General features: G+C 41.8%; 1 protein-coding gene across 2 annotated transcripts in view; it reads right to left on the bottom strand.

Annotated features, from left to right (window-relative positions):
- elf1 (E74-like ETS transcription factor 1) overlaps nucleotides 1-16,667 on the bottom strand; it is a 212,492-nt gene that overhangs the window by 50,719 nt on the left and 145,106 nt on the right. For both annotated transcript variants that reach the window (XM_078412279.1, XM_078412280.1), the window contains 2 exons: nucleotides 16,200-16,553; nucleotides 2,223-2,388 (listed from right to left, as the gene is read on the bottom strand). In XM_078412279.1, the coding sequence (XP_078268405.1) occupies nucleotides 2,223-2,388; nucleotides 16,200-16,271 (238 nt within the window). In that variant the 5' untranslated portion in view covers nucleotides 16,272-16,553. The remainder of the gene's footprint in view (nucleotides 1-2,222; nucleotides 2,389-16,199; nucleotides 16,554-16,667) is intronic.

Raw genomic sequence — 16,667 nt, 5'->3', positions numbered from 1 at the left:
TTCCCTCAAGTCAAGTGCTCAGGTTTATGGGTGCAATTTCAGTTTCTTGACACATTGCTGTTGTGCAATCTCCTGCAGACTGAAACATTTTATACAGACTGCAGGCTGTAATGAACCCTAAACTTTAGTTACCCTGTTACACATCACTCCCTTTTAAAGCAGACTATATATTTTTTCATTATCAAAACTTTAAATGCAAATTAATCAGAAAAAAAACACTTGGGTTCCTCTGCTGGAGAACACTTGGGTTCCTCTGCTGGAGAACACTTGGGTTCCTCTGCTGGAGAACACTTGGGTTCCTCTGCTGGAGAACACTTGGGTTCCTCTGCTGGAGAACACTTGGGTTCCTCTGCTGGAGAACACTTGGGTTCTCCAGCAGAGGAAGAAACCCTTCGGTCACAGTGTCTGTGTCGAACATAATGCTAAATTAAACTAATCCTTTCTGCCTGCACATGATCCAGATCCCTCCATCCCTAAATATCCATGTGCCTATCTAAAGGCTCCTTAAACGCCATTATCGTATCTGCTTCCACCACCACCCCTGGCAGCATGTTCCAGGCACTTACCACTCTCTGTGTAAAATAACTTGCCCCCCACATCTACTTTAAATGTTTGCCCTCTTATCTTAAAGGTATGCCCTCTAGAATTTTACATTTGCACCTTGAGAAAAGGTTCTGACTACCTATCGTATCTATTCCCCTCATAATTGTATACATTTATGTCAGGTCTCTCCTCAGCCTCCAATGTTCCAGAGAAAATAATCCTCCTATGTCCATTCTCTCCTTATAAATAATACTCTCTAATCTCAGCAACGTCCTGGTAAAAGTCTTTTGCTCTGGCTCCAAAGCCTCAACATCCTTCCTGTAGTTAGAACTGCACAGAATACTCCAAATGTAGCCTAACCAATGTTTTATAAAGCTGCAGTATGATTTCCTGGCTCTTATATTCAATGCTGATGACCAACGAAGGCAAGCATACCTTAATCCATCTTTAATACTCTATTTACTTGTGCTTCCCCTTTGTGTTCTTAAACCCACAAAGTTTTTAACATAAATGTAAAATGCTATCACTGAGCTGGTTCAAAGTTAACAAAATGGTGTCAAGTTAAGTTGTTCTTTCTATAACTTCAAGGCCATGAGTCTGCTGTGGTATCTTCCAGATGCCACACTGTAACTCATTTAATATAAGCTGCCAAATTGGCCTAAGTGGGTAGCATTCTCTCACCTCTGGGTCAGACGGAGTCGGGTCTTGACCCGAAACGTCACCCATTCCTTGTCTCCAGAGATGCTGCCTGCCTCACTGAGTTACTCAACATTTTGTGTGTATCTTAGGTTTAGGCTAAATATTGGCACTGGTGTATTATTGTCCTGTAAACCAAAATACAGTGAAAACTTCATTTTGCGTGCTCTCCTGGCAAATCACCCATACGCGGGTATAATAATCCTATACATGAATATAACGTATTGCAAAAAGATCAAGGAAACCGAGTGCAGAATATAGTGTGTAGGAAAGAACTGCAGATGCTAGTTTATACCTATCATCGTGGAGAATATAGTGTTATACAGAAATTTTGCTGTAAAAAACAAGGTGCAAAGGCCTCTATGAGGTAGATTGGGAATAAATCCTTGGTACATGAAAGCTCCAACAGAATCTGATAACAGTGAGGAACAGGTTTTCTTGAATCTGGTGGAGTGTGTTTTCAAGCTTTCGTTTCTTCTGCCAGACAAGAGAGGGGAGGAAAAGAGAACGACTGGGATGTGAGTGATCCTTGATTATGTTGACCGCTTGGTCTCCCACCACAGGACCAAGCACAAAATTCACGACTGACATTCGGCACTGCAACAATGAGGGATTGCTACCGTCTCAAAACTCTGACATTTGAGACATTATACTAAGACTGTGGCTGCTCCCTCAAGGTGGTGTAAAAGATCCCCGTTATTTTGAAGAGGAGCAGGGCAGTTATTCCCTGTGCTGTCGCCAATGTTTGTCCCTCGATCAGTAATACCAAAGCAGATTGTCTGGTCACTATCACTCCACTCTTTATGACAGCACTCTCTGAGCACATTGGCTGCTGTCTTTCCTGCACTATAACAGTGACCTCATTCACTGGATAAAAGGTGTTTACGGATCAAGATCAGAAAAATTGCTTCATCGATTCAAGTCAATTTTTTTTAAAGAAAAAAGCAAACTACTATTATTAATCCATCCTTACAAGTACTAACCTGAAAGGCCAATGTTATCCTCTATTATTTGTTCTTCAACAACATCTAGAGAGGTGTCATCCATCATTCCAGTAGAAACATCATCGCAATCCAGGCTTGAATAGAACAAGTCTGTGTTTGGCACTTGTTCCACTATAACGGCAGGAAAGGACAGAGGATCTTCAAGCTAGGAACAAAAAAAAGCATTCAATGTGGTTAAAGTGAAAGAGGCAGAGAACATAGTGAAGAAACAGCTGTGTGCTCCAAATAAAACCCAAATGCAGCATGTTCCAACTTCAGCAATGTACTTAAGTATCAGCAGTTTGCTCTCAAAGCTGAATTAAGATTACAGTACGTATCTTGGCCTTTGTCCACCTATAACCTGCAATGCTTTGTCCTGCCTCTCCCCTTTTGCAGCTGGCGTCTGCTCTCCTACAATTAGTCTGAAGAAGGGTCCGATCCATGTTCTCCAGAGATGCTACCTGACCTGCTGAGTTACTCCAGCACTTTATTGTATTAACCAGCATCTATAGTTCTTTGGTTCTCCAAAGGAATTCAGCCTGAAATGACAGTGTCGACTGGGCTTCACTCGACAAGACCTCAACGTGACAAAGTGCTCATCGCTATTAAAAACTACTATTTAATTGTGAACTGCAATTTCAAAGCAGATTTCAATGCAATTTTTTCACCCATGGAGAAGAGGAGCAGAAACCCACGTGACAGCAGTACATGTTCACCATTGCTGTGCAACTCCAGATTTCAAAATAAAGATGACATTTAAATTCTAGCCACAGTGATCATGGTTTATTTGAAGTTTCCTAGTTGCCTAAAGTGTAACTCAAGGTTAAACATTAAAAAGTACAAGCCAACTCATTCAATGTGCCCTCAACAGAAAGCCAGAACTCTTGATCCAGAATATATCATCTGATTATCTTGTCCGATAATATAATTCTTAAGCCATCTTTTTTATTTTGATCCCTTTGGAACGCTCATAGTTGACCTCCCTGTATTGACATGAGGCTGTCAATCAAGTCATCAGAAACTTATCATGACCAATGGATATTAATATATAATTGTCTAGTGAATTAATGTCTGTTTTTTTATGCACAGAAGAAGAAAAAGTTGCATTTATTTATGTTTCTCAGGACTTCAAGATGTCCAAAAGCACTTTACAACGTTGTGGAATGCATAGCATCCAGTTTCCATACAACAGGTTCCAACAAACAGCAAAGTGAAAACGACCAGACAATCTGTTTCCAGGTCTTAACTGAGTGATAAATATTGATTGGAGCACTGAGAGAATGTCCCAACTTTTCTCATTAAAGTAGTCTCACAGGATCCTGGCATAACATGCCTAATCTCAATTCGCTTTATTCTACTCAAAACTAACTGATTGCTTGACTCCCATGAAATATCAGGAGTCTGCCAAAAATCCTACTAATTGCTCTTTCATTTCCCAAAGCAATTGTAACATTACTTTACACTTCTTGACTGCAACATTCATTGTCTTTCTCTGTTTTCATCAAGCCCTTGATCCTACTGTTTGACATGTTGCTCTTCCTCATGCATGCTGCAATTAAGGTTGTTCTTTTACAATGGATTCATATCTTGAATCGAGACCCTTCATCAATGTCCTTGGTCTTCCACACATTACTTGGGATTCAAGCCTCTTAAAATTACTCATCGTTTCACCAGCATCTCAAAACTGGGAAGCTATTCCCCATTTGAAACTTAAGCTTGGTGTTCATTGAGTTAGCTCAACATCATAAGAATGCAAGAAAAATTGGATCCAAAACAAACTGATGGAGAAACTTAGTAGGTCCGGCATTAGCTTCTATCATCTGCAGTCCCTTGTTATCTTCACCAATCACACCCCAGTGTTTGCCACTACCTCCACTCCTCTCTTCCCCACCTGACCCCATCCACCGCTTCTCACCTGGTCTGCCTATCACTCGCCAGCTTCCCCTCCCCTACCCAGCTACATCTCTTCTGTACTTGCGAGATCTCTTCTAAACCTAGTCCAGAGATGGGTCTCGATTGGAAAGACTGACTGTTCACTTGATTAACTTTCCATTTCCTTCCACAGATGTTGCCTGACTTGCTGAGTTCTTCCTGCAGTTTGTTTCAACAGTTAGACTAATAGAAGTACATAACATATAGGGTAGACGATGCAATACGATACGATAATACTTTATTGCCAGATCAAGTCTACATTTTTTCTTGCATCTCAGCAGCTCCACTTGCAACATCAACAATGACAAAGAATGCAAGACAAGAAACAAGGGTGCAAATATTCACCATAACATTACAATCACAAATGACGGCACATTCAAGACCCTTCAACGTACATTTGATCTGGGATTAAGTTCTATGTTTAGTTTCAGGATTGACTGGTGCACAAAAGAGTGCTTCAGTCTAACCTTATTAAATCTTGGTACCTTGTACCTCCGATTTGATGGTAACAATTCATATTCACTGTTCAGGACATGACTGGGATCAGAGACAATGTTGTTGGCCAACCTTAGCATGTTATTGTGGTAGGCTGATTCATAGAGTTTCTCAAGGGGTTGACCGACGATCTTTGAGCAGATTTTCATTTGGTGGAGCAGTTTTTAATTTAAAGTGGTGGACAAACACTTGTACCATGTAGTATTACAATACTGAAGAACACTCATATTCACAGAAGTAGGGAACAAAAGAAGAATTTGTCTACTCGCTCCAAAGGACCTAAGGCGGCGGGTAAAATAATTTCTTTGTTTTGTCCTTTTGCAGACAGATTCAATGTGATCTTTCCAGGATAGCAGAAGGTCTATCATCACTCCCAAGTATTTAAATGAACACACCTGCTTGATTTTTTTATTATGGATAACAATAGGAACTATATGAGAGGCAGATACAATTGTGATGTTGGAGGCTTTTAGATAGGCACATGAATATTCAGTACATGAAGGGGTATGGATATGCAGGCAGAAGGGATTAGTTTCATTTGGCATTATGTTCAGTTATCATAATATATATATATATATATATATATATATATATATATATATATATATATATATATATATATATAATATATATCATAAAGTATCAGTATCTGCCCCCACCATCTCCCCCAGATTCATGTCACCCCTGAATTCCATGCACCCCCACTCTGTGAATATCTGCCTCGAATATCTCCTATAAATGTTTCCCCTTCTCATCTTAAAGCGATGTCCTTTAGTATTTGACATTTCGAGGCTTGAAAAAAGTTTCTGACTGTCCTCTCAAAAGACTTCCACTCTGACACTCCAGAGAAAATAATCCAAAGTTTGTCCAAACTGCTTCCAGCTGATGCCATTTAATCCAGGCAGCTTCTTTTGAACCTCTTCTGTACCCTCCCCAAAGCCTCCACATCCTTGTATGCACCACAATTACATACAAAATTTCACTTTGTAGAAATTCAAGACAAATGCAGGTTTGAGTCACAGTGTGCTTTTTTTAAAAGCTCTATTTTCTAGGCCATATAATGTAGCTCTGTCTAATTAATAGATAATGGACAATAGACAATCGGTGCAGGAGTAGGCCATTCGGCCCTTCGAGCCAGCACCTCCATTCAATGTGATCATGGCTGATCATTCACAATCAGTACCCTGTTCCTGTCTTCTCCCCATACCCCCTGACGCCGCTATCATTTAAAGTTCTATCTAACTCTCTCTTGAAAGCATCCAGAGAATTGGCCTCCACTGCCTTCTGAGGCAGAGAATTCCACAGGTTTACAATTCTCTGAGTGAAAAAGTTTTCCCTCAACTTCATTCTAAATGGCCTACCACTCATTCTTAAACTGTGGCCCCTGGTTCTGGACTCCCCCAATATTGGGAACATGTTTCCTGCCTCTCGCGTGTCCAATCCCTTAATAGTCTTATATGTTTCAATAAGATCCTCTCTCATCCTTCTAAGTTCCAATGCATACAAGCCTAGTCACTCCAGTCTTTCAACATACAACAGTCCAGCCATTCCGGGAATTAACCTTGTGAACCTACGCTGCACTCCCTCAATAGCAAGAATGTCCTTCCTCAAATTTGGAGACCAAAACTGCACACAATACTCCAGGTGTGGTCTCACTAGGGCCCTGTACAATTGCAGAAGGGCCTCTTTGCTACTACACTCAACTTCTCTTGTCATGAAGGCCAACATGCCATTAGCTTTCTTCACTGCCTGCTGTACCTGTATGCTTACTTTCAGCGACTGATGAACAAGGTCACCCAGATCTCTTTGTACTTCCCCTTTTCCTAACTTCCTAATCTGCCTTCCTATTCTTACCACCAAAATAGATAACCTCACATTTATCCACATTAAACTGCATCTGCCATGCATCTGCCCACTCACACAACCTGTCCAAGTCACCCTGCATCCTCATAGCATCCTTCTCACAGTTCACACTGCCACCCTGCTTTGTGTCATCTGCAAATTTGCTAATGTTACTTTTAATCCCTTCATCTACGTCATTAATGTATATTGTAAATAGCTGCGGTCCCAGCACCGAGCCTTGCGGTACCCCACTAGTCACTGCCTGCCATTCTGAAAGGGACCCATTAATCCCTACTCTTTGTTTCCTGTCTGCCAACCAATTTTCTATCCATGTCAGTACTCTACCCCCAATACCATGTGCTCTAATTTTGCCCATTAATCTCCTATGTGGGACCTTATCGAAGGCTTTCTGAAAGACCAGGTACACTACATCCACTGGCTCTCCTTTGTCCATTTTTCTAGTTACATCCTCAAAACATTCCAGAAGGTTAGTCAAGCATGATTTCCCCTACATAAATCCATGCTGACTCGAAACGATCCTGTTACTGCTATCCAAATGTTCCCCAATTTCTTCTTTTATAATTGACTCCAGCATCTTCCCCACCACTGATGTCAAGCTAACTGGTCTATAATTTCCCGTTTTCTCTCTCCCTCCTTTCTTAAAAAGTGAGATAACATTAACTACCCTCCAATCCACGGGAACTGATCCTGACTCTATAGAACATTGGAAAATGTTCTATGATAAAATGTTAATGATAAGAGAACAATGAGATGGCGTCCAAGCTCCTTAAGGTTCAGCATCAAATTCAGCTCAAGGATTTTCTTTTGGATGTCAGTAACCGTTTGTGAAATAGATTTCTAGATATTCAAAGCATAGAAATGTTCTTAAGTTGATGCTAATTTTTTTTGTTTTATTTTGTTGATTTAGGCATAGCTGAGAAGACCTGCTGGTGTTGAACACCTTGACAAGGTGGTAGTAATCCACTTCCTGAACCACTGCCATCACTGTGGGTGAAGGTAGCCCCACAGTACTGTTGAGAAGGTACTTCAGGAAATGGCTCTATTTTTCATTATTCTGCCTGCATCCCACCAACGCCCCTCCTACTGCCAACCCCTCCTGATCAAGATAGCAAAGGGGTAGAGAGCATGAACTGAAAATCTAACATGGCATTATAGAACAAATGATCCATTTTTGTTACAAACTGCCATGACTGAACAGCTTGTAATCATGTTTGTATTGAATGGAACTGGAGTATCTTACATTTGAAGGTTTGGAAAAAAAGCTTGTGGCAACAAAGAACTCAAGATAGCATATATGATAGGAGAAATGGTTAAGTAAAAAATATACGTTGTCAATGCTAAGAGGACGTGTTGATGCTTTAGCAGTTCTGCACTTTTGACTGTCCTTAATGCTACTATATCTTTTATCAAAGTAAGATTGACAACATAGTGTGGAGGGTCCCGACCTGAAACGTCACCTATTCTTTTTCTCCAGAGATGCTGTCTGACCCGCTGAGTTACTCCAGCCTTTCGTGTCTATCATAGCATGAGGTCCGCATGTTAACACCAATTATTTGAGTGCCAAATGCCGCATGTTCAACAAATGAAAGAAATCGTTAAAAGGATAGTGGAATCTGTTTGACCAAAGGATAGTTATGATCTAAAAGGTGGGGCAGGGGAGACAACACAATGCCCAGAAGGGGGCAGCAGATATCAGTTCAACAGACTAAGTGTAAACGCCAGTCAATTTTATTGTCATGTCAAATTGCACTGTTTTACACTGACTTATTCCTCCCTCACCCTCACGCACAGTTGAGCTTCCAGTAAAGTAACCACTTTTGGAATATCCCCTAATTTTGCCCTTACAAAGGGACAATAAAGTCCAACTTTAGATAGTTCCTCTGTCCCTCTCTTCCCCTCGTTCTTCCCAGATCTCCCTCTATCTTCCTGTCTCCACCTATATCCTTCCTTGGTCCCGCCCCCCTGACATCAGTCTGAAGAAGGGTCTCGACCCAAAACGTCACCCATTCCTTCTCTCCCGAGATGCTGCCTGACCTGCTGAGTTACTCCAGCATTTTGTGACAATAAACAAAGGTTTGTTCTGGAAAAAAAATGATGACAAGCAAATCTTATTTAAATCCCTGGCATTAGCAAAGAGATATAGAGAGGTTTTAACAAGCAACATTTTTACATTGTATTTCATTATTTTGGAACAGACTACATGAAGCAGCAATAGCCAGTGCAGTCAGTGGTCATTGTAGGTCAAACATTGCCATACCTATTATGTTATCACACCTCTTTGTGTGCTGCATGTGTAACACAGCAGCTCAGAATTCTGCTGCAGTGCTACAACGCCTCACTCTGGCTCATCCACAGCAAAGGATTTATTTTCACATTTATTTCCAAACTGAAGACACATTTAAAAGTAATTATTTTTACTGTTGTTTAAGAGCTGGATCAGAGTGGTGAAGGGTTTATCTGGCAATATCAATCATTCAAATTGTCGATCTTTATTTCTATTTAGTCCAAGCATTGATGTACTTGAAAATATGGAAGATTTTCCAGAAGGTTGCAAAAAAAGCCAGATCCATTGTCTGCCTGCAGATGTAAGTAAATTTATAACGCATGAGGGCCAGCAGCCATTTTCAATTAAATCTTAAGAAGGTATGAAACATAAGAAAATATTTTGTGGAAGAAGAAAATAACAGAGCAATTATAGCAGCCAACATAGGACTAAATTATCCCTTCTAAACTGTTACAGTTTGATGATTCTATGATTCAGTAAACTGTGGACTGATCATTGTTGGTTTCGAAACTAAAAAGATATGATAAGCATTGGTTAACATTTAAAGAATTAATATATAGTGTATTTATTCACAAAGTGCTGGAGTAACTCAGCAGGTCAGGCAGCATTTCAGGAGAGAAGGAATGGGTGATGTTTCGGGTCGAGACCCTTCTTCAGATTGATGTCAGGGGGGCGGGACAAAGGAAGGATATAGGTGGAGACAGGAAAACAGTGGGAGATCCGGGAAGGGGGAGGGGAAGAGAGGGACAGAGGAACTATCTAAAGTTGGAGAAGTCAATGTTCATACCACTGGGCTGCAAGCTGCCCAAGCAAAATATGAGGTGCTGTTCCTCCAATTTCCGGTGGGCCTCACTATGGCACTGGGGAGGCCCATGACACAAAGGTCAGACTGGGAATGGGAGGGGGAGTTGAAGTGCTCAGCCACTGGGAGATCAAGTCGGTTAAGGCGGACTGTGCAAAGGTGTTGGGCGAAGCGATCGCCGAGCCTGCGTTTGGTTTCGCTGATGTAAAGAAGTTGACATCTAGAGCAGCGGATTCAATAGATGAGGTTGGAGGAGGTGCAGGTGAACCTCTGTCTCACCTGGAAAGACTGTTTGGGTCCCTGGATGGAGTTGAGGGGGGAGGTAAAGGGACAGGTGTTGCATCTCCTGCGGTTGCAGGGGAAAGTGCCCGGGGATGGGGTGGTTTGGGTAGGAAGGGACGAGTGGACCAGGGAGTTACGGAGGGAACAGTCTCTGCGGAACGCAGAAAGGGGAGGGGATGGGAAGATATGGCCAGTGGTGGGGTCCCATTGTAGGTGATGGAAATGTTGGCGGATGATTTGTTGGATACGCTGGCTGGTGGGTTGGAAGGTGAGAACGAGGTGGATTCTGTTCTTGTTATGAATGGGGGGAGGGGGAGCAAAAGGGAGCTGTGGGATGTAGAAGAGACCCTAGTGAGAGCCTCATCTATAATGGAAATGGGGAAGCCCCATTTCCTGAAGAATGAGGACATCTCTGATGCCCTAGTGTGAAACACCTCATCCCGGGCGCAGATGCGGCGTAGACGGAGGAATTGGGAGTAGGGGATAGACTTTTTGCAGGAGACAGGGTGGGAAGAATTGTAGTCCAGATAGCTGTGCGAGTCAGTGGGTTTATAGTAGATGTCAGTCAATAGTCTGTCTCCTGTGATGGAGATGGTGAGGTCCAGAAACGGGAGGGAGATGTCGGAGATAGTCCAGGTATATTTAAGGGCAAGATGGAAATTGGAAGTGAAGTGTATGAAGTCAGTGAGTTCTGCATGGGTGCACGAGGTAGCACAAATGCAGTCGTCGATGTAGCGGAGGTAGAGTTCGGAGATGGGGCCAGTGTACGCCCGGAACAGGGATTGTTCGACGTACCCGACAAAGAGGCAGGCATAGCTAGGGCCCATTCGAGTACCCATAGCTACGCCTCTGGTTTGGGGGAAGTGGGAGGAGTCACAGGAGGTTGTTAAGGGTAAGAATCAGCTCTGCTAGGCGGGGGAGTGTGTTAGTAGATGGGGATTGGCTGGTTCTACGGTCGAGAAAGAAACGGAGGGCTTCGAGACCATCCTTGTGGGGGATGGAAGTATAGAGTGACTGGACATCCATGGTAAAGATATAAGGCCAAAGGAATATTTGTCCTATCTTCCCTTGGTTGGAAATAGGTGAGCCAACTGTGGCTAATAATTTTTAAATAGTTTTAAATGAGAGTATATAGCGAAAAAAACTGCAAAAGAGCATTGGGCCTCAGAATTGCACAGATGTCAACTCAAGAACAGGCTGTAAATGCTTCTACAGATATTTTTAAAAAGGAAAGATTAACACAAATGTTTTAGGAAATATGTTGGAAAGGGTACAGAGAGGATTTACGAGGATGTCATCAGGACTCTGAGCTTTAGGGAGAGGTTCAGCAGGCTGGGATTCTATTCCTTGGAGCACAAGAGGTTGAGAGGTGATCTTATAAAGGTGTATAAAATCATTAGAGAAATAGATTTGGTAGACGCACAGAGTCTCGTGCCCAGAGTCGGGGAATCGAGGACCAGAGGACATAGGTTTAAGGTGAAGGGGAAAAGATTTAATAGGAATCTGAGTGGTAACTTTTTCACTCAAAGGGTGGTGGGTGTATGCAATGAACTGCCAGAGGAGGTAGTTGAGGCAGGGACTATTGCAACGTTTACAAACAGGTACATGAATAGGCCAGGTTTAGAGGGATAAGGGCCAAACTCAGGCAGGTGTAGTTGAGACATGCTGGTCGGTGTGGGGAAGTTGGACTGAAGGATCAGTTTCCACGCAGCAGGACTCTATGACAAATTAACGTTGATTCTATATAGGCTGAGATACAAAAACATACTGGGGCATTAGGATATGGCAGAGGAATCAAGCCAATGTTTTGTGCGCCTTTACAGAAAGGCCAGAGAAGCTGAAAAGAAATCAGCATTAGCCAAATCAAAATTGAAGAAAGAAATCCATGGGACTGAGAGCTGGTGAATGGCCAGGACCTGGAGACGACATCCTGAGTTTGAAGAAAGGTGAGCTGGATGCAATGGTCACATTCAGAGGAGGGGGGGGGGGGGGTGCGAGGGGGGTTGGGGAGAAGGGGAAGGGAAGCAGGTTTGGACATTGGTTTCTGAATAAAAAGTGGACAACTGTTCAAAAGGAGCAATTCTCATGACAACAGGGAAAGAAGAGAATTGCAGGAATAATTGGACGGGTGTTGTGCCAAGCTAGGTAAGATGAGGCAAATAGTCTCCACAAGAAGCACAAGAAGCATTGTTTGCAGATGCCGAGAAGTGTGTTCAGCTCTGGCTGATCAATTTCTAATCTTGTAAGGTGGACTCGATAAGAAGTCTCCCCATGTCACTGAATTTTCTGATTCATTGAAGCACAAAATAATAGCATTATCGGTACATTGAAAACCGATGATTAGGCCAGCACAAAGATGCCACAGTTTTGTCTTGAGCCCTTTTAAAAATAATGGATAAATCATCATTAAAATTAAGAGAGGGAGATTTCTACTGGGCATCATGTGTAATTTTAAGAACCTAGAGCAATTAGCAATTAGCCACATCTATGGGGAGAATCCTAAAATTGCATTTGCAGACAGCAATTCATTTGCTATGTTGTTGAACCATGCAAATTACCACTCATGGATACAACTTTCCAGTGACGATGGAAGCTGAAAAGTGGCAAACAATTTTCACCAGGTCAGTAGGAGGCAGTCTAATCATCTTCCCTAGATATTCAACCCTATTATTGAATCTTCCACCATCAACAGAAAGTGGAACTAGACCAGCCACAGAATGAACATGGCCACAGGAGCATCTCAGAGAGTTGAGTCATGCAGGCTGACTTATCAGAGCCTTCTCACCCTATAAAAGACATGCCCAAGAGTGTGATGCAAGTTCAAAGTCGTTTAAATCATTTTCCAGTTCTGAGAGTCTTTAACCTGAAAAGTTAAGGCTGTTTCTCTTTTTACAGATGCTGTCTATTCTGTTGTGTGCTTCCATCATTTGCATTTTTTTCTGATTTTTAGCATCTACAGTAATTTTAACGTCCATTTCCCCCCCTATTGTATGGATTCACTGAAACACGATGAAATCAACAGTTCAGCAGAATGGTGCAGCAATAGAGTTGTTGCCTTACAGAGCCAGAGACCGGGATCTCAACCTGACCAAGACTGCTGTCTGTTTGGAGTTTGTATGTTCTCCTTGTGACCGCATGGATTTTCTCTAGCTGACCCAGTTTCTGCCCACATTCAACGTGCTGGTTTGTAGGTGAATTGGTTTCAGTGGTGGCGTTCCCAGTGTGTAGAATAGAACTAGTGTATGGATGACCACTGGCTGGCTCGCACTCGGTGGGTTTCCACACTGCATCTGTAAACTAAACTAAACTAAACTCAGGATCTGAGAAGCAATTACACAGCATTCTCTGGAAGAACCCCGGCAAACCTGTGACCTGCTGCTGGATTCCAGGTTGTGTATGATAGTAGCATAGTAATATGTATAAAACCCCCCTGAATCTGTGAACAAGCCCCAGACTCTGAGAGCATATGCAAAAGTGCAGGAGTTAATCAGTCTGAATGCTAATGATCCAAAACAGCCTGCACAATCTCCATATTTTTATATTTCTTCATGAGAAAGAGAGGCCAATCCACTCTGTGAGTCTATGTTGGCTCACAGAACAATCTCATTTCTCCTCTAATTTTCCTGATAACTGATTTTCCTTACATTCCCATCTATTTTCCCACCACCTACACCAGAGGCCAATTTATCCGTCAACCTGCACGTCTTTGGGACGAGAGAGAAAACAGGAGCACTTGGAGGACACCCATGCGATTACAGGGAGAGTGTGCAAACTCGACGCACACTTCGCCTTTGTAGGAGAGAACCCGAGAAACTGGAGCTGAGAGACATCAGCTCCACCTGCTGTGCCATTGAGCTGCCTATTATTTCAAATTGTCTCAATACTCAGACATGCATGCATGCAGTATGAATGTTAATATTAGGTCTCTATGTAGTTGATGCTCCTCCAAATTGAAAGGAAAGTATGTGAGGATCTTTTGATTGGTATCGTTCTTTTTTTTAATTGAACGATTATCAATATTTGGTTGATGGAAAATGATTTCAACTGGGGCATGAGAGTACTTAGAAGGCTGACAAGTAGCTGAAGTGGTGGCACCACGGCAACACCCAAGACTACACAGTAAATAGGTGGTACTGGTTTAGATTGGTCCCTCGGTTCTATTGCAAGGGGAACAGATATCCCATTCAGCATTCATCTCTTAACTATTACCGCCACATCTGATAAAATTCAGAATTATTCTGTTTCATCTGTAGCCAAGAGATGAGAAAAACACCATTCAAAATGTGGATTATGTGCCCTTAATCTTTTATGCAGTTAACTTACTGTGAGAGTGCATGGAAAATGGACTACCTAGAACAGGGAAATCAATTATCTGATGCACTTACCGAAGTAATCTAGCAACTCGATGTTGTCATGGTAGGGAGATAAATGAGGGAAACATCAAAAGAAATGTAGCAACTCACTCAGCTCGGTGGTGACGATACTGAATCAGCGTAGAAGCTTAAGTCTAACTAACAATTGGTGGATGAGGATAACATTTGGCAGCAGATGGAGTCAAAACATTGGTGAAACTTTATCATGGATTTTAACTAAGCCTCATCAATAAGGCAAAGGCAATCATGAAACTTTCCATCCTTTCAGCATTTTTTTTCCTATTAGATTGATATTGACTGTTATGTTTCCCATTGTATTTGAGTGTATTTAGCTTGACATTGCAATGTATTTTCTTCGAGGCTGGTTTGGCAGCACTCTCTTTCATTAACCAACTGTTTTGGTGCTCAATTCCTCAACCTAATCCACCTGCTCTACCTTTCCTAAGGTGCTTTGAACTTCCACCTAAACCAGGTGCACAAACAGCAAACAGTAGAGGAGATTTGATTATGTCACACCCATGGGCTTTGAAGAGTGAGCATCTATTTTGTTGATGCATGCAGCTATTTAGATTAGAGACAGTGCAGCGTTATGGCATTACTGAAGAACATTACAGTTGTAATACTATAATATTTAATAGGGATGTTCAAACATTTGCTGCACATATTCCCCACACAATGAATTTAATTGTTTGGATGAACTGAGGATGGTAAGAACAGGGTGAGATAAGTATCGTCACAGGAAGGTAAAGGAAAGTAATTATCTCCAACATTAGCTATGCCAAAGGTCCTTTTGAACTCTTTAAAAATAAGATGAGATTACACTGCAATTCAATTATCACCATTATAATGGAATCAGTGATAAATTCAGTCTCATAACACGCTGATGGTAACAGCTTTGGCACATCTGGGCACATTTTCTCACTCTGCAATTTCCCCCTGATAGCATGTGTTGTTCATTTGTAAACAGTGTTCATAGATGTAATAAGGTTATTGGCAAATGCTTTAAGTTACTTTGTAAATGGGCCGCCTAGTTCATTGGTTTTCATCAGTTTTTAAATAAAGTAGGGGACTATGCTTCATTTTAAATGTTAAAGGCGATGAAAGTTCATTTGTGATCTGGTGAAATTCAATTGTTACATGAGTGGGCATGTTATGGCTGAGTTAGAATAATCTAGCTGCAGGCTAACTCGACATTGGGACCCAGGATGGGATAGGAGTGGAGTTTGGGGGGTGCCTATTTAATGAAAGGTAATTTAGAAATTGTGCAAGATAGACACAAAATGCTGCAGTAACACAGTGGGTCATGCAGAATCTCTGGAGAAAATGGATCAGTGACATTTCGGGTCGATTTCCTTCTTCAGACCCGACCCAAAATGTCACCTATCCATTTTCTTCAGAGATGCTGCCTGACCTGCTATATTACTCCAGTAGTTTGTGTCAATCTTTGGAAAAGACCAGCATCTCCACACCATTTTTATCACATTAGAAAATGTGAAGTTACATGAATTTGTCATGATAGCAATCACTAAGAGATCAGAAAGAGATAACTGCTACATGGTTCACTTTAACTCTTTTGTGGGGCATGATCAGAATCAAAATTCTCAGGGGGTTCTATCATATTCCAAAATCATATTTATTAATGCACAGTACAAGGTATCACTAGCAAGGATATCTATTGCCAAAATCTACTTAAATCTGAAACCATGGTGGGGGATTACCTCCTGTGTGAGAAAATATTCTCGTATTGCAATTAGTTAGGAAGATCCAGTAATGGTAAATATCGGAGTCACATTGATGTGCAACATGATGGGGAACTTCCAGACCAAGTGTTCCCACCCAACTCAGTTCCTCCACACTTATTGCAAACAGGTTTTTCTTAAAAGACCTGGGTTCTCAGTTCCTTCATTATACTGTCGCATGTTGTACTTTATGCCTGTTAGACATACCTGCTGCATATCCTCCATTCCATTGCTAGCAAACTCAAACACAAACTCGGTGTGTTGGACTGCAGCAGCCATGTTTCGCAGAGAAAGGATTCCAAGACCTCTCCTGAACCGGGCAATAAAGGCTCCCGATGAATTCGAAGGAGTGATGGTAATCCGGAGCTTCAAGAGGTAGTTAGAATGAAGAAACGTATCTGTCTCGTCAGCCTCGAGGAGCTTGTTGAAAAGACGATGCGTCAAGATGACAAACTTTGAATCAAAGCTGCATGTGTGCCACGCAGGGAACTTTCTTTGGCCTTGAAGGTGAACTTATAACCTTATGGAAAACGACAGTTCTTGGCACATCATGGAATAGATCTGGAAGAGCAAAATAAAAATACATTTATCAATGAAGGAATGGCCAAACAAAGACCTAGATGATAAATTTAACATGAGAACAGATGATGACTGGAACATTAAGATGGGCAGCCT

This window comes from Rhinoraja longicauda, chromosome 15 (genome assembly GCF_053455715.1).
Source record: "Rhinoraja longicauda isolate Sanriku21f chromosome 15, sRhiLon1.1, whole genome shotgun sequence".
Taxonomy (NCBI): domain Eukaryota; kingdom Metazoa; phylum Chordata; class Chondrichthyes; order Rajiformes; family Arhynchobatidae; genus Rhinoraja; species Rhinoraja longicauda.
This window is presented reverse-complemented; position numbering and strand designations above follow the sequence as displayed.